The sequence below is a fragment of the Dryas octopetala genome, chromosome 7 (genome assembly GCF_963921425.1).
Source record: "Dryas octopetala chromosome 7, drDryOcto1.1, whole genome shotgun sequence".
In the NCBI taxonomy this organism is placed as follows: Eukaryota; Viridiplantae; Streptophyta; class Magnoliopsida; order Rosales; family Rosaceae; genus Dryas; species Dryas octopetala.
Genome location: NC_141372.1, coordinates 11,380,012 through 11,407,071, shown reverse-complemented (window position 1 = coordinate 11,407,071; position 27,060 = coordinate 11,380,012). Strand labels below are relative to the sequence as shown.

Here is a 27,060-nt window from a genome sequence, read left to right as displayed (position 1 = left end):
TAAGTAGTAGTTATGAAAAACAATTACTTGAAACTTTTCATTCAAATGTATCTTCATTTTCATTCAAATCTACATATAGATACATGTAGCTTCCAGTAAGAGACATTCAATGGGGCTCATTCCACATTGTTGTATCTGTCTATTTTTTAAATTTATCATTTGAGGATTGTCCATGCAAAATTCAAATAAATCGGAGGACATTTAACTATCTGATTAAATATTAATCACGTAAATGTTTATCAAAAAAAACTATCACTACTTTTGCATTTGAATGTGGTTTCTTCGAGTCACCCTTGGGTTTCATTCTGGGGAGGGGGGTCAAACTTACAGCCGTTCTAATTGGGCTAGTCCTAACTGCAAGTTCTTTTCTAGACCTTTGCAAGTTGTAAGTTTTGTATTTAATATATAGAGAGACACTACACGAAAATAGGGTTTAGGCAACGACTTGGACGTTTCCTAAAGGTATAAATTCCTTGGCTAAACAAATAGGGACGAAATTTGGGCTGCACCAGCCTGCACCACCACCATTTTTAGTGGGTCTTGATCAAGCAATCTTTAAAAAAATGGAACAACTACTGAAAGTAATCTTTAAAAAAATATGCCGAGGCCCGTTACCATCTCTATCAATCCCTATAGTCCAAGATGAGAAGTTTGAGAATGGGTGCATTGCTTCACCTAAAGAATCCATTGCTTCACCTAAAGAAGAGTGTAAAGGAGGGTGTGTTCGGATGGTGTTCGAGAGTTTGATTGTCTTAGACCGCATGAACTACAATGTCTATGTTGTTGCTTAGGGACGAGATGTTGCTTTCAGATCAAGAGGAGGAACCTAATGTTACTGGGGTAGGGGGTTGTGTGTTTGTTTTTTGTACATATAACTCAGTCAATTTTGATGTAAATGGTTGGTGCTGATAAGGGTTATTTTTTATTTATTTATTTTTTTCTAGTGGGAGATGTTCCATTTGTTTTTTTTTTTCTTCCACAGGGAGATGTTTCATTTTGAGGAATAAAAGTAAAAAAGAGAAGGGTACTAATTGCCCATAATCTAGCAAAACATAGCTTGTATATTGATGATGTAAAATAGGTGCGAAGAAATTGGAGAATCCAACTCAAAACCAAATATGTGATCAAACACCTTCTAAACTATTATACAAGATTATAATTCTAAACTACTATACGTTCTCACACAAAATTCTATGTAAATGTAAAAACAATTTTTTTGGGCTTTAAGCTCCGGTGCTTAAAAAAAAACAACAATATTTTCCCCTTAATATTTGGTATGTTTATCGATTGAGTATCTCAGAGCTATTTTCTTATGTGGCAATATGCAAAATATGACGGCGATATGTGCAATTAAAAAATCATCTAGGTATGCACGGGAGGACCTACGTGAGAGGCTAGTTATATAATTATATATATTTTATTTATATAAATATAGATATATATGTGTTTCATGATTTCATCTAATTTATTATTGTATATAATTTATATATTTGGTCATGGGCACTCATGAGTCATGGCAAAAAAAAAAAAAAAGAAAAAAAAAAGAAGAAGAAATTATATGTTTGATGCTTTATTGACTTTTCAATTCGAAATTTTCCATTTGACTTTTGTTCTATAAGAAAAAGAAAAATCAAAGCTAAGAGATCAAAGACCAAGTTGAGAAAAGAATATTATAATTAAGTTGAAGTGTAGGAGTTGCAATTTGCATATATACACAATTTCTGTGGTCGCTACATTTTGATACAGCTTTTCCTTGACTAATCAGCAAATGCCAAAAAGAAGAAGAAAAAAAAAGTCCAATATATGCATTAAAAATTAGAAAGAACAAAAATGTTTCCTGGACTCTACAAAAGTTGACCATGTCAATTGTCATGGCACATACTGGTGTGCTTCGACTGAGACCAAGGAAGGCTACGTCGAAGAGTCAGTCGTCGAATGCGAGCGCGACGGGTGTGCCAAACAATAAGCCAATGCTCTTTCTAAGCTACTTACAATTTCGGACATGCATGGCCTGTTGCAACCTTCTAAATTCACACAATCGGCTGCTAAGTACCCCACATATGCCACAGCCTGTATTTCAAATGGTGTTGGAGGTGGCAGTTTTGGGTCCAAAACCCTGTGTATTTCATCATTTACAATGTATGGTACTACGAAATCCACAACATTTCTTGGTACCCCATTCTCATTTTTGTGAATTGCATTGTACCCTGAAAGCAATTCAAGCAGTACCACCCCAAAGCTATAGACATCACTTTTTGTGGTCAATTGTTGAAGTCTATAGTACTCGGGGTCCATGTAACCAAAGGTGCCAGCTGCACGAAGAGAGAGGTGTGACACGTCTTCCGCGGGACCCATCAAAGATAGGCCAAAATCGGACACCTTGGCCCTCCCCTTGTCATCCAACAAAATGTTGGATGACTTGATGTCACGGTGTATGATGGGTGGGATCGCGTAGACGTGAAGGTATTCAATCCCACGGGCTGCGTCTAGAGCCACCTTGATGCGCGCAGCCCATGACAATATTGGGGAGAGTGGGAGCTTGTGGAGATGGTCATGGAGGGTGCCATTGTTCATGTACTCGTACACCAATATGCGCTCCTTTGTGTCTTCGTAAAACCCCAATAAGCGAACCAAATTCTTGTGGTTGAGGCGTGACAAAGACTCCAGCTCGTTTACAAATGCGCTGTCTTTGTCTTCCTGGTGTTTGGTTTGCCCACCGACGTATGATGAATTAGAGGTTGGTGTTTCAGCCCGCTTGATGGCCACTTCGCGGCCATCATCTAACGTGGCGTAGTAGACAGAGCCATAGCTGCCTGTCCCTATTTTGTGTTCTTGTGAGAAATTGCCAGTGGCTTCAAGTAGCAATTCCAATGAAAATTCCTCCAATGAAGCCCCATTGGTCCCCATGCTAACCAAATGGCTCAGTCGCTTCTCTAGCACTGGTGCTGGCCTTGCTGCAGCTTGATCACCTTGTAATTGGCTTTGGTGTTGGCCTGGATCATCCAAAGGGCCCGAGTCATGGACACGGCACCCTCTAATTTTGCAGAATTTGAAGAAAAAGAAACAACAAACCAGCACCAAAGCCAAGCACCCCACACACCCCACCACAAGAAAAGCCACCAATTTCTTGCTCCATTTACTGCTCTGTGGTTGCGGCGATGGCGCTGATGGGGGCAATGACTCAAGTACTACAGAGGATTGGCAGACTACATATCCTTGTTGACAAAATCCACCATACCCTGGTAATGGTATGCTGAATGGTGGACACTCACTTCTACATGGCCCTGGCTTCACATCACTGAACACCATGAATTTATTTGACTCGAACATTTGGTTTCCCCAACAATACAAAGAAAAATTGGATGACAAAACTCCACAGAAAACGCTACGTTTTGCTTCAATTTCCGTGAAATAAGTCTCTCCCAAACTTTCTGGCAAACTGAAGTTGTTTTCCCCCCAACAAACAGCTGTTCCATTGGGCCTCAAAGCACAACTGCGGTTTTCTCCCAAGGCCAGAGATGTGAACTCCCCTTGTGGCTGCTCACCCTTCATTTCTCCCCAACAATCCAAACTATTATCATCCAATGAGATAGCACAAGCATGATTGAACCCTGCACTTACAGCACTGTAATTCCTGCTGCTATGCTCCTTGCCAACCACTTTGGTATTACTTCCTAAGCAAGTAACTTTATTCCCAATTTTTGATACTCCACATACAAAATTTTCTCCCACGGCGATGCTTGAGAAGTAGTTGGGACTCGTGCTTGAATTGAACCCCTGCCATTGCCAGCATTCAAGGCGATTAGTCCCATTGACAAGGCCACAAAGGTGGGAATTTCCTGCAACAAGTTCGTTGATAGCTGGACCGATGTAGATGCGCTTATAGGACATGTTAGTACCATTGGCAGAGAACCTCCAGCAAGTCAGAATTGAACTACTGGGTGAAGATGGGGAACTCAAGGCGCATAAAAAGCCATTTCCAGAAACTATGCCAGTAAATGAAGTATTCCTGTTCACTGGAATTTGAATCCCACTAGGGAAACTAGTACAATTCAGAAAAGATTGCTGTGTCAATGCACAGACTAATGTTTGGTTAGAAATTTCAGATACTGATACGGTGGAGAGTGAATGAGTGCAGCATGGAAGGAAAGAAAACAAGGAGAAGCTGATGAGAATGATGAAAGAAACCAAAGAATTGGTGTTATTGTACAAAAAAGCCATAGAGAAATTGAATCAAATAGTTGGTGGGTTCAGAAAAGTTCATGGTGGGATGAGATTGGTAGAGATGAATCTGACATGGGTTCACTCAATAATATATGGTTTTGGTCCTTCTGGACTTTATATGGTTTTGGTCCTTTTGGACTTTATTTAAACGTGTTGAAGGGTGCTAAGGATGGCCAAGGAGAGAAAACACGGTTTGTGGCTTTGAGAGAGTTTTTGAGGACCAAAGACAAAGTCTTTTTTGAAAAGTTTTCTATGATTTTTAAAAGTTGACCGTGTGGTCAAGACTCAAGAGCTGAGCAATGCAACACACAGTCCACACACCTTATATTGTTCTACCAAAAAAAATAATCCAAATAGCTTCTTCTAAATTATCTCATCCAAATGCAACCTATAGTGTGTTTATTTTTTCCAGCTGACTGATTGGGGGGTGTAATTTAGACTTCTACGTGCAACCCAAAACATAAGTGTCAGTGACTCAGTCAACTACACTAAGTCCATTGATGATGTAAGAGCATATGTCCGACGGCTATGGCAAGAGCGAGTCCTCCATGGGACATGTCTCGATAGGGCATCTATCACGATGAGATAGGCCCCTCAACACATGGGATCCACCTCATTGTGAGAGATGCCCTATTGGGGCATGCCTAACTCATGTGACAATTTAAGATAGTATTTTGCTATTTCAAAACTTTGTCACTCTAATTTTGTTGTATTCACTTTCATAAAACAAATTGTCATCTAAAATCTTGATTATAATAATGTGTGGGGCTCGATTTGCTCTCATTTGACATCGAATCAAATATAGTTTGATTTATTCTTAAATCAAATTTGAATATAAGTTTACTCTATTCGATGGAGACCTAAAATCTGATATGACATTACAAATAAAGTTTAGTTCATCAATTACCATAGCCCTTAAAGATTCTCTAAATGGCAAATATGAGCCCCACTTGTGTGGTTATATATAGTATATACAGAATAATTTATCGGCACAATCAAACAAAAATAAATTGACCACCGTTTAAATATAATCTCGCAACATAAAATGTTTATGTTGTCAAATTGTCTAAAAAAGTATATATTCATCCTCAGTTGCTGCATGAATCATGATTCACATGAAACAAAGGAAACATATTCATCCGCAGCTTCTGCATGATTCACATGAATGGGATGTATTTATATAAAATTGAGCTCATTAAACCATATTTCAAGAAACTTCGTGAAGCTATCCTCTCAAATAAACAAGAAAGAGGAAACGGTATTTGGAATAGTATGGCAGCAACTGCTTTCCTTCCTCCCAAATTCCAAAGGTTCACTGTGAAAGAAACTTTTGACCTTCGTTGAATTATATAGGGACATTAAGTTTAAAAGAAAATATATATCTTTTTTTTTTTGTTTCTTGTTTTTTTTGTCTATAGAAGTAATTTAATTTTGTTAAATTTATCAGCATAAAAAAACATTAATTCCGGTTTATTGCTCTTATCATCTACATAATTATTTGGTCTCATCCCATCCCATTCCATCTTATGAGAACTTGAAATGATAGGACCGTTGAAGAAATCTTGGTTATTATATTTTGGTACTATAGCACATCTCTAATAAAGGTGAAATTAATTTATATAAGTTAACTCCATTTTTATTAGAGATGTGGTACATAATATGGTATCAAAAAAATAATAATCTAGCAGTACTTGATCAAAAAACAAAAGAAAAATCTAGCATTACTTGATTAAAAAAATGAATTAAATATGCTTATTGGTTGTCTGCCAAGGATGCAAGCTGAGATGAGAGGATGGGGGACTGGAGTAGGAGAAGTCCTGATTACTCTCATATTCAAATTGTATGGTTTAATTATTATCAAAACTATAAATATTGAAAATCAAATAATTATGGTTATGGCTTATGGGCCAAATGGCTTGTAATGTCCATTATAATTCATAATTAGAAGCTATAAACTAATTGGGACTAAGCACTCAAACCCGAGAAGGAAATGGGGCATTTAATTATAACAAAAGAATTATTGAAAGAGTGCCAGTACTTCTGGGATTTCAAAGCAGAATAAAACAGGCAGATGGGAAAACTAACATCATCGATCAAACATAAATTCCATGGATTTCAAAACATAAGAATTTTGAAAACACATTAATATTAGGCATAAATTCAATTTAAACACATAACTATATATGTCATTTCAACGGGGTCCACGAACTTTAAAATATTTCAAATATACACCCGATCTACTATCTAAATTGAAAAATGGACTTTCGTCCATTGATTCGTTGAGAAATCAGTTAAATGCCAGCTTGGCTTTTGCTAACCAGGATCACTTGGCGACGTGGCGCTATCTCAGCAAACATTTCTCGCCAAATGAGCGACACGGCGACACTTGTCCTCCTAACCCCTGACACGGGCTCACAAACCCATCATCTCTTTCTTGCTCGTCGAACACAGGTGAGAGATTTATATTCGAATTTGGGGGAAAACGTGATGTTTTTGGGAGACTAAATGGTCAGGAGAGCGTTCCACAAGCGGGAAAGAGGTGATGGGTGTGTGGGCCTGTGTCAAGTGGACATGTGTCACTCATTTGGCGGGAAAGGTATGCTGAGTTGGCGCCACGTCGCCAATTAATTAATCCCCCGTCAGCAAAAGCTTAGCTGGCATTTAACTGATCTCTTAACAAATCGATGGACGAAAGTTCATTTTTCAATTTAGATAATGAATCGGGTGTATATTTGAAATATTTTAAAGTTTGTAGACCCCGTTGAAATGACATATATAATTATGTGTCTAAATTGAATTTATACCTTAATATTAACAATGTTATGGACGAAAATGTCTCTGTCACGTGGAGGGCTAGGATCTGATCAATATCATTAGTTTTTTTTGGGATTAGGGAGTGCCACCAAGTAATTTAGTACTTAGACAAATGCAAGGAAAAAGTAAAGCAAATATACAAAACTAAACAAAATCAAACGATTGCATTATTAAGAGAACTTTGAATTCAGTAAAGGTTTTTTTTAAGGAAATTACAGACTTGGTCTACTTATTTTATATTTAGTTCAATTTTGGTGCACGATCTTTTTTAAGTTCTGTTTTGGTCTACTAATTGTTTCATTTGTTCAATAAAGGTTCAGATTTGTGACTTTAAATCCTTTAAGTTGTGTTTTCTTCAATTATAATTGAAGTATAAGTTATATTTCATCATTTCTTAGTCATAAAAACAAATTTGAAATATTAGTTTCTAAGAGAATTGAGATTTGGTGAAGTTTGAAAAATTGGCAGTTTCGAGTACCTTACTTTGGGATCAATTATCTTGAGTTTTAGAACTCCAATTTAAATGATCTTTATATGGTTGTAAAAAAATAAATGTATAGCTTTAAAACAAGTATATGTTTTCTAAATTTAGGTGACATTTGATAGGGTAAAAGGTATGCCAAATTTGAGAAATAAATCTGAACCTTTATTGAATAAATGAAACAATTATTAGACCAAAACATAACTTAAAAAAGATTGTGGACCAAAATTAAACTAGGTATAAAATAACTGAACTAAATCTATAATTTTCTCGTTTTTTTTTTTTTTTCACCTGGGTATTTCAGAACTTTTTAGTGGTCCCTTTTCACGATATTAATGCTATTAAAAAGTGCAAATTGTGTGATTGAGAGTCAAAATGCTTAATTGAAAATAATAGATCTTGGCAAAGAGAGTAAATCCAATCGCATCTAGACTAGGCTGATAAACGATGATAGTTTTTACTACATATCATGCCATGAAGATGAACGAGAGTTCAAGCCATAAATTAACTAAAAACAAGGCATTAAATTCTAATAAGTAATCATATCTGAAATGATTGCTTGGAAAAGGTAATAAATATCACTAAAATAAACTGAACACAAACGTCCGAAAATAAATGCTAGATGACTGAAAATAAATACAAGAGCTAATGATCAATAAACTTAAAGAAGAGACAAAGAGAACAAAATTCAAAGCATGGCAGTGTGCCGAGATTTGCAGGAGCTTCAGGTTTTTGGGTACATATGTGTGTAGAGGTGCAATTCTTCCTAAAATGGGGAATTTATAATGGAAGTGGCATTGAAACCTAGTACTCCCACCTTCAGATTGCTGACACATGTACGTCCGTGAAGAGTCTTTGAAGCCAGGTACATACAATTCCTTATTTCCATATGCCAACCTGTCAATAATATTCCTGAGGAAAAAGTTAAAAATGTTGAATGATTTTCCTTAGCATTATTGAAAATTGTTTGAAAGCATTATCATGTCCTGTAATTATGTCCTAAAAGTAGCACTAGTTAGTGTAAATGTGTAATTACTAATTATCAAGAAGACCAGCTACCTGGACTACCGAAACAGGGGTGAACTATAATCATATGAATTGAAAACTAACAAACAAACAGATATTGTTACCACCAACTCACCAAGAGGTTCATTACAAAGATCAATTAGCTTAGTAGTCTAAAGCAGCATAAGTTTGCATACTTCTAATTGCACCACCAATTCACTTCCCCGCCATAATTGGAACATTATTCTCAACATGAGTATGACAATCATGACCGTTCACTTCATAATGTGATACATTAGCGCTTTCACTGTTGAGATTATAACCAAAAACAAAAACAAAGAGAAAGAAAACTAGGGATATTGAGACTAAACAAAAGGTGGTTGGGCTTAATAAAAGTCATAAGAAAAAAGAGGAAAAAATTATCAACATTGGTCGACTTGGTCATAAATATATAGCTGAGTTAAAGGGATGGGACATACCATCAATTTCAACTTGGTCGACTCTCTTTTTCTTTAATCATACCAAAAAAGCCTGTTACCTAAATTTATTAAATTCCTTATTGAGAATACCTAAATTTTGTTGAACTTTTAAAATTCATTAAAATTTGAGTTGAGAACACTCCGAAATTGTGAGTAATATTGAAAGAGATAAGTTTATGTTCCCAAAAGATAGACCCTAAGCCCTAAACTCCAACATAAAAACTCTAGACCTCTAGACCGTGCACATTAACCACCCCAAAAACTCATATAGCAACCAATTAACAAAATATGAAGTTATGACTGTGTTGAACCGTAAAAAAAAATTCAAACAGTTCAAAGGTTGAGGTTGAGATAGGATCCCCATATACCATGTGCCACATTAATTTCAAATGAAAACAAATTGGAAAATGAGATAATATAGATTTATCTAGAAGCTTAATTATCTCTTATCTGATGAGTTTAAATTTAAATGGAGAGAGTTATCTCATCTCCATCTGATCTCTCACTTGAACCACTCATGGACTCTATAAATAGAGCAGGAGGGATTCAGAAAAAAAGGGAGAAGGGGGGAGACCGAAAGGCTGAAGGAGAAAGTACAGAGAGAAGAGAGAATTACTGCAAGACCGTTGTTGTTCAAATTCAAGGTAGTGGCCCGTGGCGGTGTTCTTTCTTTTAAGATGGGGGTTCAGGTTAGAACCCCCCATGTTCTGGTCTGAACCCCCCATAAATCTATCCTCTCTCAAGAGATGGGGGTTCTGGTTTGAACCCCACAAAATTAATTTTCCAAGTTGGTGGTTCTATGCTAGACCCCACTAAGGAAATTACATTCTCTACCATCAGCCAACAAAGAAATCAAATCTCACGGCTATGATATATTTCCTTTGCATTAGACACGAAAAACAAAGAAATGGCAGAAAGCCAAGGAAAAATATAAATAGCGTTTGTCATCTCTACAGCGGCACAAAGCCAATAAAACAAAGTGAAAAAAAAAAGGACCGGCCTTCTCCTTACGGGTCACTTGCAAACATACCATAAAAAAAAGGGAGTCATCAATTGCCAAAACAAAGAAATAAAAAATTAATTCTTTGGTAATGACAGAGGCTCAAGATATCAAAAGGAGAGTTGAAAAGGATAGAAGGCTTATGACCTACTATCACTATGCAAAGGAAAATTGCAGATATAGGCATAAAGCCTAGTTTCTGTACACTAAAGCATGAACAAAGATTTTTCTTTTGATGCTATGCTAACCGTGGGGTTCTTTGATGCTATAAACAATGGAGGTGCAGTTGAAATTCTTTTAAAGGCATTTGAAGTTCACTAGAAGTCTAAGATTTTGCTGCACCAAAAGAATTGCTAAAGAAAGGCTTATGAAGCCGGTCCTACATGAGATCAAGAAGAAACAAAAATGGCTTCTTTCACTCAACCCTTGTACAGTGTCCAATGCATGTTAAATGCCTCTTTGATGTTGGCCCATGCGATGAAGCCTTCCTCTTCACTCAATAACCAATTGAGATACATGTGTAGATATTGGAGTCTTATAATTAGCAAGTCAGCTACCAAGTCCAAGTTACCTGAAATCTTGGAGGAGCTTACTGCAGGTCGAAAGCAAACCAAGTCACATGTGACAACAAGGCAGAGACCCAAGAGCAAAAAAATTTTGGGCCCTCCACATTACTCTAATCCATGAAAGGCATATGTTGGGCTAGTCGTTAATTTGAAAGTTCAGCTCCTTTGGTCAAGATATTGCTACTTGAAGGTTTCACAGCCAAACTCCAACCCAATACACCAATTGGCAAAGGGTTCCTATGACCCGTTCTCATTTTTTTTTTTTGCCCATTAATAAATAAAGAGCGTGTCAATTAATAAGTAATTGATACAAAGATATTAGTGGTCACATAACCAAATTCATGTTTGCCATTATAAAAAAAAATGTATCATTTAACAAATAAATGATACAAAAATATTAATGAGCACATTTTCCTCCAAACCCCAAATCCCAAAATCAAACTCTTAAATTGGTACAAAACCAACACTCTCAAATTGGTACAAAACCAAGTCTCTCAAATCCAAATCCTAAACTCAACTCCAAAATGGCACAAAGCCAACAAAGTTAAATTCTTTATTGAACAACGTCCGGTTTGATCCCATCATGGGTACGTAGGCAATATGAGCAAAATTCACACTCAACCTCATTCACAAAATTCTACAAATTTCCTTAGGAATTAATTCATATAAATTTCTTTGAATTAATTCCGCACCAAATCAAATCCGCCCAAATCCTTCAGAAATTAGTTCTACACACAAAAGTCCCTGAATTAATTTCTCAAATCAAATCCAAGGGCTCTAAACCCTTCCCAAATTACTCAAATCATTTAAATGGGTCATTCACCCATTTAAATCCCAAAACCTTGAAACTACGTGTGGTTTGATCCTGCAATTGGTACGTAGGCAACCTAAAATATGGGTGCAACCGCAGCCACAGCCACAAATAAATTCTATTTCAATAGGTCTTTCACCTATTAAAAATCCAAACACTCACAAAGTGATCCGTTGGTTTCATTGCAATTGGAATCAAAGGGTATTTCCTTAATTCAAGGGATTGTAATTAAGAGATATACTCCATCTTGAATGGGTTGTACCCAAAATAATAAAACCCTTATTCCTTAAATGAATTTGGATGAAATTATGTTGGGTAATATTATTAGTATTTATTTACAATTTTTGTTCAACAGACTGATATTCAGAAAAAGATAAATTTTAAGGTTCCCAAAAGATAGAGCCATAAACTACAACATGATCGAATCACCCAACGCTTGAACCACCCCCCAAAACTTATACAAAGTTCCAAACCAATTAACAAATTATGAACATATGACTATTACTCAGAAACGGATAAACTTATAAATTTTTTCTTTATATGAATTGCAATTTATGGTCTTTTAAACCTTTACAATATGAAATTACAAAATAGAAATCATAAAAAGACCAGTCAAGCTCAAGCATGTAATTTCAGTTTCTTTTTTTGAACAATATTTTGAATGCAATTATATGCATCAAAAAGCATATAATTTTTTCAACAGCCCATTCCCGGGCTAGATGGGCTTCAGCCCAGCTCAAATGTTTTTGTAAAAACAATACTAGGTTGCTAAATAGGCCAGCCCACAGCCCAACAGCCCCTTCACTCTCGCTCTGTCTCACGCTCAACTCTCATCTCCCTCCTCAGTCTTCGGCTCCAAGTCCAACCAGTGAACCAGGCATTCAAATCATCTTCTAGTCTTCTTCAATCCTTATCTTGGGCACGGGCAGGTATTTCTCTTCCCCTTTTTCTTAAGTTTAATTTTAGGTTTAATTTATGTTGTCAATTTGGGGCTAAATTTAGGGATTTAATGTAAGATTAAATTTGGGGGTTTAAGCTAGGTTTGTGGGGTTTTAACTTAACAAAAAGAAAAACCAATTTGGGGTTCTGTCAACCATTTTGATTTTGGCTGATTATGGAGAACTGGAGATGCCCATTTCGTAGGTCAGATCAATTTGCTTTTAGCTGGCTGCTGGGAGAATGTCTTTCAGACCAATTTTCTTTATTTGGTCAATTTTTTTTCTTAATTAGCAGATAAAATATGAGAAAAAAGAAGAGAAGAGAAGATATTATATATGAGAAAAAAAAGAAGAGATGAGTGGAGAAACTAGCAGTACGATAATGCTTGAGGAAAAAGAAGAGATGAATGTAATTGGAGTTGTATAGAGAGCAGTAGAGCACAATGTGATTCTTTTTTATTTGTTAATAGAAGCACAATATTAATCATTGGTCTAATGATGACTTGATTGATGTGGGATTGCCTGCTTATTTCAGGTGCTAGGTTCAAGCTCTATCTTAGTTTCTGGAGAGTTAGCCCATCTCACTTTCAAATCCTGGCTCCGTCCCTGCCAACAATGTCTCGCTCTCGCTCTCTGTGCCATACCCTGCGGTCCTTCTCCACCAGTGTGAAACCATCGCACCATAACAGCCACCAGCAGAACCACCAGTACTCCGAACCCAACTCTTTCATCGGGTGCTGGGAGGCCCCCAGAGACCCAAAAGAGGCGGAGGCAAAGCTGGCGCGCCTGCGCAGAGAGTATGCAAAGCAAGTCAAGGAGGTCCGCAAGGAGTATATCAAGGAGGTCGAGCTCATGAAGCTCGAGAAGCTTCGCAAGGACGAGGCCCGAAAAGAAGTGCTTCGAGTCCAGAACGAGGAGCGCAAGAGACTCAAGGCTGAGGCAGCAAAGGTTCGAGCCCAGCAGCGGGAGGTTGCTGAGCAGGAATTCCAACAAACCCTAGTATGTTTTTTTTTCTCTTTCTGTGATTTTAATTTTGTGAATGTGTTTGTGATTTGGATAATTTGTTTCTTCATTGACCTGGTGGGTATTCCAGTATCTTGCATTTTTATGTTATCTGAGAAGTACTAGGCATTTGGTGGAGTCCATGGCAAAAGAAGGCAGAAATTTTAGGGAATTGTAGTGTGCTGGCTGTGTTTTGGGCGGTGTGGATGGAATCATGGAAAGAAATAAAAAGATTTTTGAAGATTATAGTGGGAAGGGGATGAGGTATTTTGGGATATAGAAAAACAGTTTTTATTTTATTTTTTTTCCTTGTTATTTTGATCCCTTTTTATTTTGCTTGCATGTTGTGTTTTGACATGTGTAAATGCACAGTTGAAAGAAAGAGCAGAGAAGCTTGAGAATTGGAGGATGAAGGAAAAGCTTAAAGAAGAGAAGAAAAAAGAGATGAATGAGCTGTTGCGACACCGGAGTTCCATGTGGATTGATGAACCGGAAGTGGAAAAGAAGATTTTAGAAGCCATTGTTGATACCACACCCCTTTGAGTTCATTTCATTTCCAATTTATCCAAGTGGTGCAATTCACCATATGAACTAGACAATCAGGAGTTAGTATGTTTTGTACCCAATCCATATGTACCAATATAATAATTATTAATTATGTTGGTAATACTTGGAGGTTCATAACTTCTTGTGCAAACCCTCTTTTCTTTCTTTAGGGGTTTCATCGTGGATTGGATTTTAAAATTTGTATTCAAAAAATTCTTAAATGTGTTATTTGGAAAGCTTGGAAAGCTGGTAATACTTAAATTTTTGGCTTAATTATTAATTTATCACTCAAAACTGTAACTTATTCCCATTTTGCCACCTGAAAGTTTTTTTGTTTCAGATTACCACCTGTAATTTACATCCGTGTCTCATTTTACTTTGTTCCGTCAACAATTCCGTTAAAATTGATGACCTGGCCGTTAATGCTGACGTGGCGCGCTGGATGTGCGCCACGTGTCACATCTTTGCTTTTATTTTTCAGATTTTTTATTTTTCTATTTTTATAAACTTAAAAAATTAATTAAAAATAGTTCTGAACTCAGAAAAATACACGGAAAATTCTTACGGACTCGTCTTGACTAGCACTAATTTACTATCAGGTTAAATTACCAATTTGTCCTCGAAAAATTTCCAAAAAAAATTAGAAAGTCCAAATTTATTTCTAAAAAATTAAAATAAATTTCCCTCTATTAAATAAATTCTAGAAAAAATTCTAGAATTTTCGTAAACTCTTGGACAAATTCTAAAAAATATTTTGGAAATTACCAAAAGCCTGTTTTAGAGAATTATTTCGAGACTTTACAGAAATTCTAGAATTTTTATAGAATTTATTTTATAGGGAAATTTATTTTCCTCTAAGACCGAGAGGTCTTTTGGGTAGCAAGTGTGTACGAGAAAGGTATTGTTAGTTTTTAGAAGACTAACGGTGCAAACCTCATATTGTTTGGAGTTCGGGAGATTATCCTATGAATTTCCAAAGAGTCTAGAGTATTTTAATTTTCTAAAAATAAATTGGACTTTCCAAATTTTCTAGAAATTTTTAGAGGGAAAATTGGCATTTTGACCCCATAGTAAATTAATACTAGTCAAGATAAGTCAAAAGGAATTTTTCGTGTATTTTTTTAAGTTTGGAGCTAATTTTAATTAATTTTCAAAGTTTATAAAAATAGAAATATAAAAAAAATAAAAAAATACAAGAAAAGATGTGACACGTGGCGCATATCTAGCGTGCCACGTCAGCATTAACGACCAGTTCATCAATTTTAACAGAATTGTTGACGGAACATGGTAAAATGGGACACAGATGTAAGTTACAGGTGGTAATCTGGGACAAAAAAACTTTCAGGTGGCAAAGTGATAATGAGTTACAGTTTTTGGTGGTAAATCAATAATCAAGCCTAAATTTTTAGACATAAACATACGCATCTTACTTGTATTATGACTTATGAGTTATGAGTCTTATGACGAGCATTATCTTTTACTATATATGTGACTATTGGGAACCGTGAATCTGCTTCCTTGAAGCACAAGCACCACTCTGACTGTCCCAAACAAAACCTTATGGCACGCATTGCAATAATAAAATACTTAGAGCAAATTATAACTTATATTTTGAAGATTTGGAGTGTTTCACAACTTGTATCTTATTGTTTTAATTTTTTTAATTTAATACCTAATGTTTTCATTTACCTACAATTGATTACTATCGCTTGTTTGACTTCCTAATTAGACGTTAATTGATGACGTGGCAGTTACGGGTCCCATATTTTTGCTGAATTGTATAGTCGAATGACATCTCAAACTGCCCCATAAGAAGTGCTTTAGCGGTTTGATATGAATTTTTGGTTTTTGAAGGACTTCTTAAAATCCATATCAAAGTTGATGTATTGAAAATGCCCATGAAGAGAGTGTATTCAACTTTATAAGTTGGCAAAAATGTGGGACTCGCAATTGTCAAGTCATTAAATAACATCTAAGTTAACAGTTAGAAATATGACAGTAGTCAATTGTAAATAAATCAAAACGTTTGGTATTAAATTGAAAAAATTGAAACTATAGGGTGTAAGTTGTGAAACACCCCAAACCTGAGGGGTGTAAGTTGTAATTTGCTCTAATAATATTCCATTCATATTCTCACTAACCACCTCACTTCTCTCTTTGTGACTGTCATGTATATACAACTCCAGTGTTGCTTTCTTATGTGATTTGTTAGCACTTATTCAATATATATGGTTCCCTTGCTTTGAAATGTATAAATATGCTTCACCTTATTAGGATTTGTCTCTCAACATTACAGTTAAAGAAGAGAAGCTCTCCACATCAATGTTAAAAGGAAAAAGAGACCCGAGAGATAGTTGTCCTCATTATAACAAGCTATATTGCTCTTGCTCTGAAACATGCCCTTGTAATTTGTAGTTGTTTTGCTCAGGCTGAGTTCAAGATTTGAAATCTTAAAAAAAAAAAAAAAAAAAAAAAAAAAAAAAAAAAAAAAAAACAAACAAACAGAGAGAATTCCAATTCTAAATTGTCTCTCATTATTTGTTAGGTAACTGGGTTATAATGCTGAATAACAAAAGCTTGTCGTCTTTTCCATGAAGGGTATGTCGTTTTTGTGTTTGTAGGCTTCACTGTTCAGCAACCATTCCAGGCATTAAGAACTTCATTGACGATTTCTGCTATCAAATCCCTGTCTGCATATTGCAAGAATGCATTGAAATCATCTCGGATATCAGATATCTTACCAAACTTCACAAGATACTGGATGCAGCTGGTTTTCAGTCTCGGCGATTGATATATAGATGCATTTTGGAGCCTCTCGAGCACATTCTTCGTATCAATATCTTCCAAAAGACTCTCATGACATGCTTCTTTGAGATCAGAAATGTCATACTTATCGGCAGCACGGAGAAGTGCCAGCCTGTGGGTCAGAAATTCTTCGTGTCCAATGTTACCATAAATGAAATTCAGAAAAGCCTGGCAAGTATCGATTGACATGTCACGGATGTTTATGGTAGACAATTCCTTCTCTTTGAGGTCATGTGAAAACATGCTCCGGAAAACAGGTGATCTTGCAGCCAGAATTGCACGATGAGCTCCAATGCTTCCATCAGACGCATTGATTATGATGTCTGTGTGGATGCCTTCTGTCAACATTCGACCAAGGGATGCAAGAGCTGTTGCATTCCGTGGTTTTTGTGTCAACTCTTCAGCCCAGATGGAGCAAATTTCTCCTCCCTATAAATGTAAACAATGGAAACTTAGCACTATTGCTTATTAGACTTGTGTTGACTCTGATCTCTTTTTCATCAAAACAATGTCATCATGTTGGCTCCATAATTAGAAGAGATCATAGTATATATCCAAATTTATAGGAAAAGTTTGAAAAACAAGACAAAATTTGTTGTCCTGTTTCGAGGGGGTTCGAGCACTTTGATGGGAAGTCGAGTATATATTACTAGGGTTAAATTTCTAAAATTCTAAATAATGGCTTAAAGTCTTTAATAGAAATAAATAAGGATGTGAATGACGATTTGGTCTAATGAATGACACACAATCTCTCATTTTCGAAGGAGGGTCTAAGTTCAAAACTCAAGGATAACAGTTAATTAATAAAAATTAATACAAATAATAATAAAAAGATTAACTTTCAAACGATCCCAATTTATAGTTACTAGTTCTAATTAATGATCAGATTCTCACTTCTCGAGATGCAGTCTTCAAATCAAGGAACTCAATGTCGATGATGAATTCTCCGGTTGAGGGATACTCAAATTTCCAAACAAAAGGGCTGGTGAACTGTATGTCTGTACTTTCTACATGGATGTAACAAAAACAAAGTAGTCTCGATCAATTAATAGTGCAAAAGGAAAAGAAAAAATGGGTATTATTAAAAATATGGAGAAGTGATTTAGTTTGTTTAAACTTTAAAGCACAACAAGTTATCAAATTATAAAAGCATGACATAATTGGAGGGTTACTTGAGCTCTTGCAACCACCCACAGAAGAGACTACTCGAATGATGAAAGATGCAATCGGTAGGTTATCTATCGTTAAATTTGATGTATCTGGATACAATTTAATAAACAAATGTATGTGCTGCTTCTCTACATGTAAGTGCCTACATTTGAAACACCAAACAAAAAGTAAAAGAGAAAAGGGTTATAATTCACTCCATCCCAGAAAATATATAAAGAAAAAACAAGAGCAAATTTTCCAGTTGCCAATCAGAGGGTTAGAAATTTAATCCCACCCCTCATAACATGTAATGGATAAATTTCAATCCATGATGAATAATATATAGATGATCGAAATGTTAATGGGTAGTCCTAAATTAATACTGATCTTGCATATATGCATGGCTTTCAAGCTTCATGATCATCAGTTTGGACAAAGCAAGAATCTTGGGTTGTGTGACTCACCAATTCCACTTGCCAATCTTGAAAGCACCGGAATGGCAGATGTTGCTGGGAACCAAGTTGTCGATCCTCCATCGGGCAAGGCGCGACGTCGTTTCGACCACTCTGTTACCTGAATCGCTCGTCTTATAGCCGTAATTTGGCTTTTTATAGCCATTTGAGACATCATGGGGTTCATTATTGGAAGATTCCCTTTGCTTTCTTATTTTCTCCGCAAAATTGACGTTGTTGTTCATATTGCGAAAATTAAAACCTTAAAACCTAGAGAACATGGCGCATTTTGTGTTGTTAGTGGTGCATATTTATAGAGTTAGAATCCCTGAAAACTCAAATTTAATTGGCCTTCAAGTAATCCTCATCTCTTTGGGAATCCCATTGAATGCCAATATGCAATTGTGATAATTATGTAGATTTTAGAGCAAATTATAATTTACTCCATGTAGATTTGGAGTGTTTCACAACTTGCACCCTATCGCTTTAATTTTTTTTAATTTAGTACTTAACGTTTTTATCTACTTATAATTAACTACTATCGTTTGTCTGATTGTCTAATCAAACGTTAATTGATGACATGTAAATTGCGGATTCCACGTACATTTTTTCTGAATTATATGGTCGAACAACCTCCCAGACAGCCTCATAAGAAGTGCATCAACTGTTTGATCGATGTATCAAAAATGCCCATAAGGAGAGGTTATTCAACTTTACAGGTTGGCAATAATATGGGACTGCAACTGTCAAGTCATCAATTAACGTCTAAGTTGATCATTAGATATTTCTTGCTCTGGTGGGGGTTTAGAACTTTTCTTGTGTTTTGCTGTGTCATATACAAAACCCTCAAACCGAAAATAAACCAAAAAAAAACTTTTTTTTTTTTTTTTTTTTTTTTTTTCAGCCATTTCCATCTATCGCTCAAAACATCCATTGATAGGATCATAGGAGTACTGGGGAATAAAATGAAAGCTAACCTACTATGTTTGCATAATCTCCTTCCTCTTCCACTTGATTGGTTTTCCGATCTTGGTCTTCGGGTCAAGTGGTTGACTAATTGTTTTTGTGACGTTTTGTCATCTTGGTCGCATTGTGAAACCAATCAGACCATCATCAACATTGTAATCTGATTTTTTAATTTAGGTACTATTCTAGAGCAAAACATTTTGGACTATGTCACGAATTTATACGAAACGTGAATTTTTTGTAATCGGTTTGCTATATAATTGTAATTATCGAACAATCATAATTGTGACTGTATGAAATTCATAAAAATTCAAAGTTTACAAGGGTTTAATGCTTTTGATTTAGACTTGGAGGTTGAAGTCCTACAATTTAGAGACTAAACATTAAAGTTTAAGCTTAACAAACACTAAAACAACAAATAAATAAAAAAAGTTGTGATTACAATTACAATTGAGTTTTTTAAACAAAAAAAAAATAAAAATTTCTCCGAAGCACTCGGTGAACAGTGTCGAACACGCGGTAAAACTACTTTTTTAAAGTTAGTATCTAAAGTGATCGAAATGACATAAAAATTTTGATAGTTAAAATAAAAAAACATTGAAATTTGGTACCTAAAATCAATGGACATTTTTTTTTATAAATATTTCTAACTTCGAATTTTGTTGTTCTTATTTCCCATCTAGATAATAATTAATTTTCATAAATAAGACTACTTTTATAACATGCATGTCTCTTTAAAGTGGAATTCATCCTTTGTTGTTTCCTTTCCATTCACTAGGATCTCTTTCGAGAGAAAGGGCAAGGGAACGATCTTCCTTAGGTGGATCCCTCTCGTTCTCGTTTAGTCCCCTTCGTTTCAAAAGTTGTTTCTATTTCTACATCTATTTCTTTTTCACTATCCCCCCCTTCTTCCGTTTATGAGGTTTAATTCTTTTTTTTTTTTTTTTTCTTAGTAACAATGAGTGACAGTATTATCCCTAAATAGTAGACATACGTAATAAATAAGAAAATACTAATTAAACATTAGAGCCATAAAATTTCTCAATTAATTATGACACAAGTTACTTATTACTTTTAGTAGAATTATTTTCTTGTAAAAAATATAATGAGATTAGGGTTAATAATTATCAAATAATTGATTAAATCAATAAGAAGGGTCTTTTTTTATCTCACGAACGATTCATTAACATCAAGAAATCAACATATCTAATTAATAAAAAAAGGTTTTTTGATTGGTGGGAATAAATGAAGAACTACTAATTCGTCAATATCCCATATCAAATCTGGAACACTTTGGTTCTTCCTAGAATTTGTGATCCTTTATAATGTGTATAAAATTAAATTTTGGATTATACCAATTAAATTACTTCAATTCTAATATAAATGAAAATACTAATGAAAACAAAAGCATTAGCTGCATAACTGGAAATAATTAAAAAAGAGCGATGCTTTTATATACATACAATTCCTTATTTCCTTATACCAACCAGTCAGTAGTATTTCTAAGAAAGACATAAAAATATGGCTGACTTATTTCCTTAGCATTATTGAAAATTATTTGAACGCAGTCAAGCACATATATAATATTAGAGCACTCTGAATCAAGCATTAAAAGCATTATCATGGCCTTTAAATATATAGTATATGTAAAATTGAAGCTTTGCATAAAGCCAAACCAGAGGATCATGACTAGAATATTTTTGTTTTCCATTAAGACAGGTTCAATAAGTATGGGAAAGTAACATATATGCAGAATTCTGTCAACTCATGAAGAATAGTAAAATTCAATGAGCATCAAGTTATGTTATATACTAAGGAAGGGCAGGAATGCAGCACCCAAGCCCTCACCCTTCATTATCTTTTAATTTCGATATTCCACATATGTTCTGCTATTGAGCCCAATTTCTGTCTATTTGTTCATAAACACTTACTCTTGCACTCACATATGATGAAAGTGATCTATACTGTATAGAGCCAAATTGACACTAGTCATTTCAATTACACAAACAATTCAAAACATAGAGCCTGTGTTTTCGAATCACCTTTGCCACTACTATAAGACAGAAATGCTATTATAGCTTACTCTTCTATCATTGTATTTTTTTTTTCTTGTTCCCCACTCTCCTAATTTTTTGTAGTGCAAAATTAAACCCAACATTCCTTTCTTAGGTCACTCAATGCAGCCAATTTGATATATACAACATCTGTTATTATGTCCTAAATGTAGCACTAGTGCGTGTAGTTATCAAGAAGTACAACTACCTGGACTACTAAAACAGGGGTGTGAATTATAACGATTTGAATCGAATACAAAAACTAGCTTTCGAACTAATATTGTTACCACAGAGAAAAAATTCATTACAAAGATCAATAAGCCTAGTCTTAAAGGAGCATAATTAAGGTCGCATACTTCTCAACATGAGTATGAAATTCATGTCCTTTCACTTCATAATTAATGTGACACATGCATTGGTGCTTTCACTGTTCAGATTATAACAAAAAACAATAACAAAGAAAGAAAACTAGCTACGGATATTGAGACTAAACAAAAGTTGGTTGGATTAATAAAAGCCATAAGAAAAGAAGAGGAAACCATTATCAAATTGTAGGATCTAACATTCCCAATTCAATCCAAGAACCCAATTCCAGTATGTCTAACTTTTGGGAGATGGATTGGGATTCAAAATCTTACCTCCCAATTTCTGATCATCTTCTATATATTGCTCTGACTAACAGATGGAGAAACCCATTACCGACATCTAGACACTTAAGACAATTAATTGCCTGGTTGAAAATTTCCTTTTATTAAGCTTGGAGGGGACTCAGTGGTGCCTAGCTCCCAACACTTAGAGGATCGCCTTCAAGAAGATAGAGGTTCCCCACACCTGGTTCCCAAGAATTACAGGATCAGCATCAAGAAGATAGAGGTTCCGTACCCAAATAGCTGTATCAAAGGAATGGTATGCAATAGTAGGCATACCATCAATTTCAACTGGTTCGATTCTCTTTCTCTTTAAATCATACCAAAAAAGCATGTTATGGTCTTGTTTCAAAAGAACCTTTTTACCACTCTTTGAAAACACCAAAGGTATGCAATAGTTGTCATAGATATGAGAAAAAGCGCGTGTATGAATAGAATAAAGCATAGTCCAAGATTCGGTCACTCCATATTCCTTCATAATCCAAACATCATGTCGAGTATAGAAATGATAAACACAAATACATAAGCGGCCTCCCAAGACATGGAATTCTAGCCTAGAACCGTCGACCCTATCAACCGGGGTGGGAAACTCCATATATTTCTCACTCGCGAGATCAAGAGTTAAAACTATGAACCGATTTTCATTTAAAGCATTAACCATCAGAAAGTTTAGAGCACCTTTCAAAAACAAGCCATTTGAACCCAATGGTAATCGAAGATGATTGTGAGGCAAGTTTTGGATCCTTTTCCATGAGTTGGATTTTAGGCTATAAACCTTCACTTCGGAACCCACAATAACTTGGTTAACCCTATTAGTAAACTGCACCATTCTCACAAGTCTATGGTCATCATTAGTTGAATCATAACCAAATCCATAAGCCACCACTGAATCATACCAATATTCATACCGGAATCCATAAGACCCCATTTTGGGAATCTTCTTAAACTTTTGAATTGACGGATTCCAAAAAGCGAAATGTTTATTACCAGAGGTGTGAATGCAAAGCAAACCATGACAGTAACCCAATATGTAGTCATACTTGGGAGGTTGATTCAATGGCTGCATAAGTCTCACGGCTGCTCTGCCTGCAGAACCAGATGAACAGCCGAAACTATGATCATTGTCGTCGCCGTCATAAAAAGCCACTGAAAAGAAATTTTCTGTTGGCTGATGTGGCCTAATTACATGGGTACGATCAGAATTGGTTTGGATGGAGGAGTGTTCGAAATGGGCTTTGATGAAGAGTTGGTGGCGGATGGTAGCATTCCAAGCTTTACAAACACACATGCATCGTATCAAATCTTTGAACGCAAGGCGCAGAAAGATATCAGAGAGTAGCTCAAAAGGTGCGGAGGACATGGTTGAAAGGTTCGATCTGCACGAATCAAATAAAGATACAACAGCTAGTTGAACAGCAAGTGATGTACCAAATGAGCGCAGCAAAAACGCTCAGAGTTGTTGTTTTAGGGTTTAAAGTTTAGGTTTTGCTCAGAATTTATAAGTAAACGGCGTTAGGGCCTCAGCCCTCGGGGGTGGAAAATAAATAAAATAAAGTTAGGGGGAAAAAAGAGAACTCCAAAGTACGTAGTTAGGGGGCTATAAATTAATTAATGGCCTTTTTATTTGGGATTGTTTTAGTTATGATTTATTAAGAGACTAATTATAAGTTTTAAGATTAAGAATTTTGTTTTTTGTTTTTTTTTGGTTAGGAAAATAAGTGTAATACCGATCAATTGGCACTTTCTTTTTGCCCTTGGTGTTCAAAAACCTAAATCTATCTATACTATATATATCAGGCCATTTCTAGAGTAGATGTACGCACCGTGCCCATCGGTCAGCATTACAAATTGTTTTTGGTTTGATTGCTATTAGCAAATTGTTAGTGGCTTATTAAGTTTTAACTCTTAAATATTTAGTAAATTTACACTCTATATATGGAGTTAAACTTTGTTGAAAATGTCATAAAATTTGGTTAACCAAACAATGCCCTTATTAATATGGGAAAATTGCACCAACACCCTCTAAATTAATTATTAGCTATGGGTGGTTTCATCCAAAAAAAAAAAAAACTATTAGGGGTGTTACCATTAGCCTCCAAACAGAATTTTTTTTTTTTTTAGTGGTCATACTTAAAATTAACAAATTTCCATTAGTTAAGGGCCGGTCTGATAAGGTTTTTAAAGTAACAACAAAAACCTTATCAAACATTCAAACCGGCCCTTTACTAATGAAAATTTGTTAATTTTAAGTTTGACCGGCCACTAGCTAAACTTGCCTTCTTTCTCGCGTTAAATCTGTTCCTTAATTAATTACTTATAGCTACTGATCATACCTGTGGACCTGTGGTCCATAGAAAAACTGTTGTCGCAGTTGTGGGTATAGAGGCTAATCTACAAATTAAGACACAAATAACATATATGTTTTGATATTGAGTTAATATTAGCAACAGTCCGCAAACAATTTGAGGTCAAATTAGAAAAAAATGATAGAATAGACTTAAGTGAGTAATATGGAAATTTTTGTGTTAAAGACTCTTATTGTGCGTTTGTATGAAGTAATTTGAAATTACTAAGGAATTCACAAATAACGGAATTTAAAATGATATGATTTAAAATTCTAGAATATGTAAATTTTCTTTTTTGGATAACATGTAAACATAATGGAGTTTAAATATAGAATTTATGGTAGTTTTAATTTTTTATGTATCAATTAAAAAGAGTGATGGTGATGGTGGCAACAATAAAAATGATGCTTGTGGTGAGTTGATGATATTGGTAGGGGTGATGGCCCACAAGCGGTGGGAGAAATGGTGGCGGAGAAAATTGGGGTGTTGGCGGTGGCAGTGGTGGTGGTGGTGGTGGTGGTGTTGGCAATGGTGGTGATGGTGATGGTGATGGTGGTGTGGTGGTGTTGGTGGCGATGGTGATGGTGGTGTTGGTGGCGATGGTGATGGTGATGGTGATGGTGATGGTGATGGTGGTGGTGGCAGCGGCGGTGACGGTCTCGGTGGTGGTGGTGGTGGCGACGGCAGCGGCAGCGGGGATGGTGGCGATTTCAGTGGCAGGTGTGGCGGGGGCAGTGGTGTTAGTGGTGGTGATGTTGGCGGCGGTGGTAGTATGCCAACACGACTTATTTTTCTTTTGTAAAAATTGAAATTTTGAAAATGACACCAATTTATGTGGAATTTAAAGTTGGAATTTATAGCCTTCAAATCCTAAGTTTTTTTCAGCTAGAATTTACAAAATTCTGTATTTATTGACCCAAACAAGGAAATTAGAGCATGTAATTTCTTAAATGCTGAGTTTTGTTTAAATTCTAAGTTTTTTTCCTCCATCTAAACACACCATTAAAGTAAAATTTGCAAACTCAATTGAGATTCGGGGTAAAGTGCGTAAAGTTTGCAGACTGTTGCTATAATTAAGTCTTTTGATATTTAATGCAAATCAAGAGGAGTGAGAGAAATCATATTAGAGTTATACACAGACAAATGATAACGTACGTACATCGTGCAAGGATGGCTATGAGTACAAGAAAACTAACAAAAGACGATGATATTGTCACTTTAAGCCAAAGCCAACGGTTATGGCCTAGTAGTATATATTGCAGAAACTGATCCATCTAATGGCAACCCAGAAATTTCCAAGTTTGTGCCTGAAAATGGGAGAGGATGAGTTTTAGTCAAACATGGTGAAGTCCAATCATTAATTCCTGAAAGCACATATATATGAGCACAACTTGTGGAGTCTTTGCTGCCTCAGTTATTGGCTTGAAAGAGGATTCCTCAACTCACCATCAATGTCATGCATGTCTTGCCTGCACGTACATTTGGGAGCTTTACAAAGTCATATGTCTGGTTCGGCTCAGATACTCTAGTTCATCGTTATTCTAGAAGGTTAAGATAATATTCTCAGCCATAATTAAGTACTTGGGATGTGACACCCTATAAATTCTGACACACTAGCTCCACATGAGACTTTTAGAGCAACCCACTACACCAAAGCCATGCTTGTATTCAATGCTACTTTGCTAGGTAGTTGTGCATACTACTGTTCCGAACTTGTAACGTGGCATCACCTCCACCATTCATCTATATGCAGATAAATATCTTATTTACCTCTTTTTTGTCTATATATACAACCTTATGGGCACAAGGAAGGGTGACCAGTGCTGGCCCTGAAGGGGGGCACGAAGTGCGACCGCCTAGGGCCCACCTTTAAGGAGGGCCCACAAATTTTTATATTATGTATATATTAATAATATATATTTAAAAAATAGTTGTTGAGTCTATATATAATGTCTTCGCTGCAACTACGCCCTTCTACTTATTGTGTCAGAGTTGTAGTTATCTAGTTTTTTTTTTTTGGCTTAGGCCCCCTTTGTACAAAAAAAAAAAAAAAAAAAAAAAAAGTAGGCCCTTCTAAGATATAAAGTTTGAGTTCTGCAACATATTTTTTCTTGATTATTAGTTGAAAGCCACCTTTTTATTTCTTTTTATTTCCTTAACTTGTGTTTGGCCAACTTGCTTCATTTTTTCCTTGGCTTCTCACGTGAATCACAAGAGATGTAAGCCAAAATTCTCATCTGCATGGCAGTGAGTCATTTTTGCCTTTGAGTTTACACCTCTTTTCTTTTTCTTTTTCTTTTTCATCAAAAGTACATGCCTTCTTTTTGGAAAGTTGGATTTAAAGAGCATGTTTGCTTTAAATTGACAAAGACGGATCTCTTCCTCTCTATATAGTCTTATGGAAAACTGGTTTTTTTTTTTTTGTTCTCCACAGGCTCTTTCAATCTGAAGGAAATTAGAAAGGTCCCATTGGGGCAATGAAGTAATTAATATTTGAGTGTGTGTTTTTCCCTTATATTCCTATCATTTTTTTTTTCAATTATTTTCTTGACATTCAACCAAAGATTTCCTAATTGATTTTTGTCAATTGTAAATCATTTTGCAAAAGATTTTATTACAGGCCCAATTTAGATTTCGCCCCTAGGCCTTTCAAAAGTCAAGGCCGGCCCTGAGGGTGACAACCCTAAACACTTACACACAACCTCTTGAGAGAATACCTAGTTCTTCATGATTCTCCCAAGTTCATACATTGTTCTTGCCTCTCTCTACACCTTCA

At 35.6% G+C, this 27,060-nt stretch overlaps 4 protein-coding genes across 4 annotated transcripts; 1 reads left to right on the top strand and 3 right to left on the bottom strand.

Annotated features, from left to right (window-relative positions):
• Positions 1 to 1,656: 1,656 nt before the first annotated feature.
• On the bottom strand, positions 1,657 to 4,325 carry CCR4 (CRINKLY4 related 4). The gene has a single exon (XM_086251355.1). The coding sequence runs from the start codon at positions 4,219 to 4,221 to the stop codon at positions 1,912 to 1,914; it is 2,310 nt and encodes a 769-aa protein (XP_086107481.1). The 5' UTR covers positions 4,222 to 4,325; the 3' UTR covers positions 1,657 to 1,911.
• Positions 4,326 to 12,174: 7,849 nt separating this feature from the next.
• On the top strand, positions 12,175 to 14,126 carry LOC147279679 (uncharacterized). The gene is made up of 3 exons (XM_086251915.1): positions 12,175 to 12,309; positions 12,854 to 13,317; positions 13,693 to 14,126. The coding sequence occupies exons 2-3, from the start codon at positions 12,934 to 12,936 to the stop codon at positions 13,861 to 13,863; spliced, it is 555 nt and encodes a 184-aa protein (XP_086108041.1). The 5' UTR covers positions 12,175 to 12,309; positions 12,854 to 12,933; the 3' UTR covers positions 13,864 to 14,126.
• A 2,328-nt stretch (positions 14,127 to 16,454) lies between these two features.
• LOC147279678 (BTB/POZ domain-containing protein At1g55760-like) lies at positions 16,455 to 18,517 on the bottom strand. Its single transcript, XM_086252060.1, has 4 exons — positions 18,285 to 18,517; positions 17,844 to 17,983; positions 17,566 to 17,678; positions 16,455 to 17,100 (listed from the first exon to the last, which is right to left on the bottom strand). The coding sequence occupies exons 1-4, from the start codon at positions 18,515 to 18,517 to the stop codon at positions 16,498 to 16,500; spliced, it is 1,089 nt and encodes a 362-aa protein (XP_086108186.1). The 3' UTR covers positions 16,455 to 16,497.
• A 3,567-nt stretch (positions 18,518 to 22,084) lies between these two features.
• LOC147279677 (F-box protein CPR1-like) lies at positions 22,085 to 23,299 on the bottom strand. Its single transcript, XM_086252059.1, has one exon. The coding sequence runs from the start codon at positions 23,297 to 23,299 to the stop codon at positions 22,085 to 22,087; it is 1,215 nt and encodes a 404-aa protein (XP_086108185.1).
• Positions 23,300 to 27,060: the final 3,761 nt, after the last annotated feature.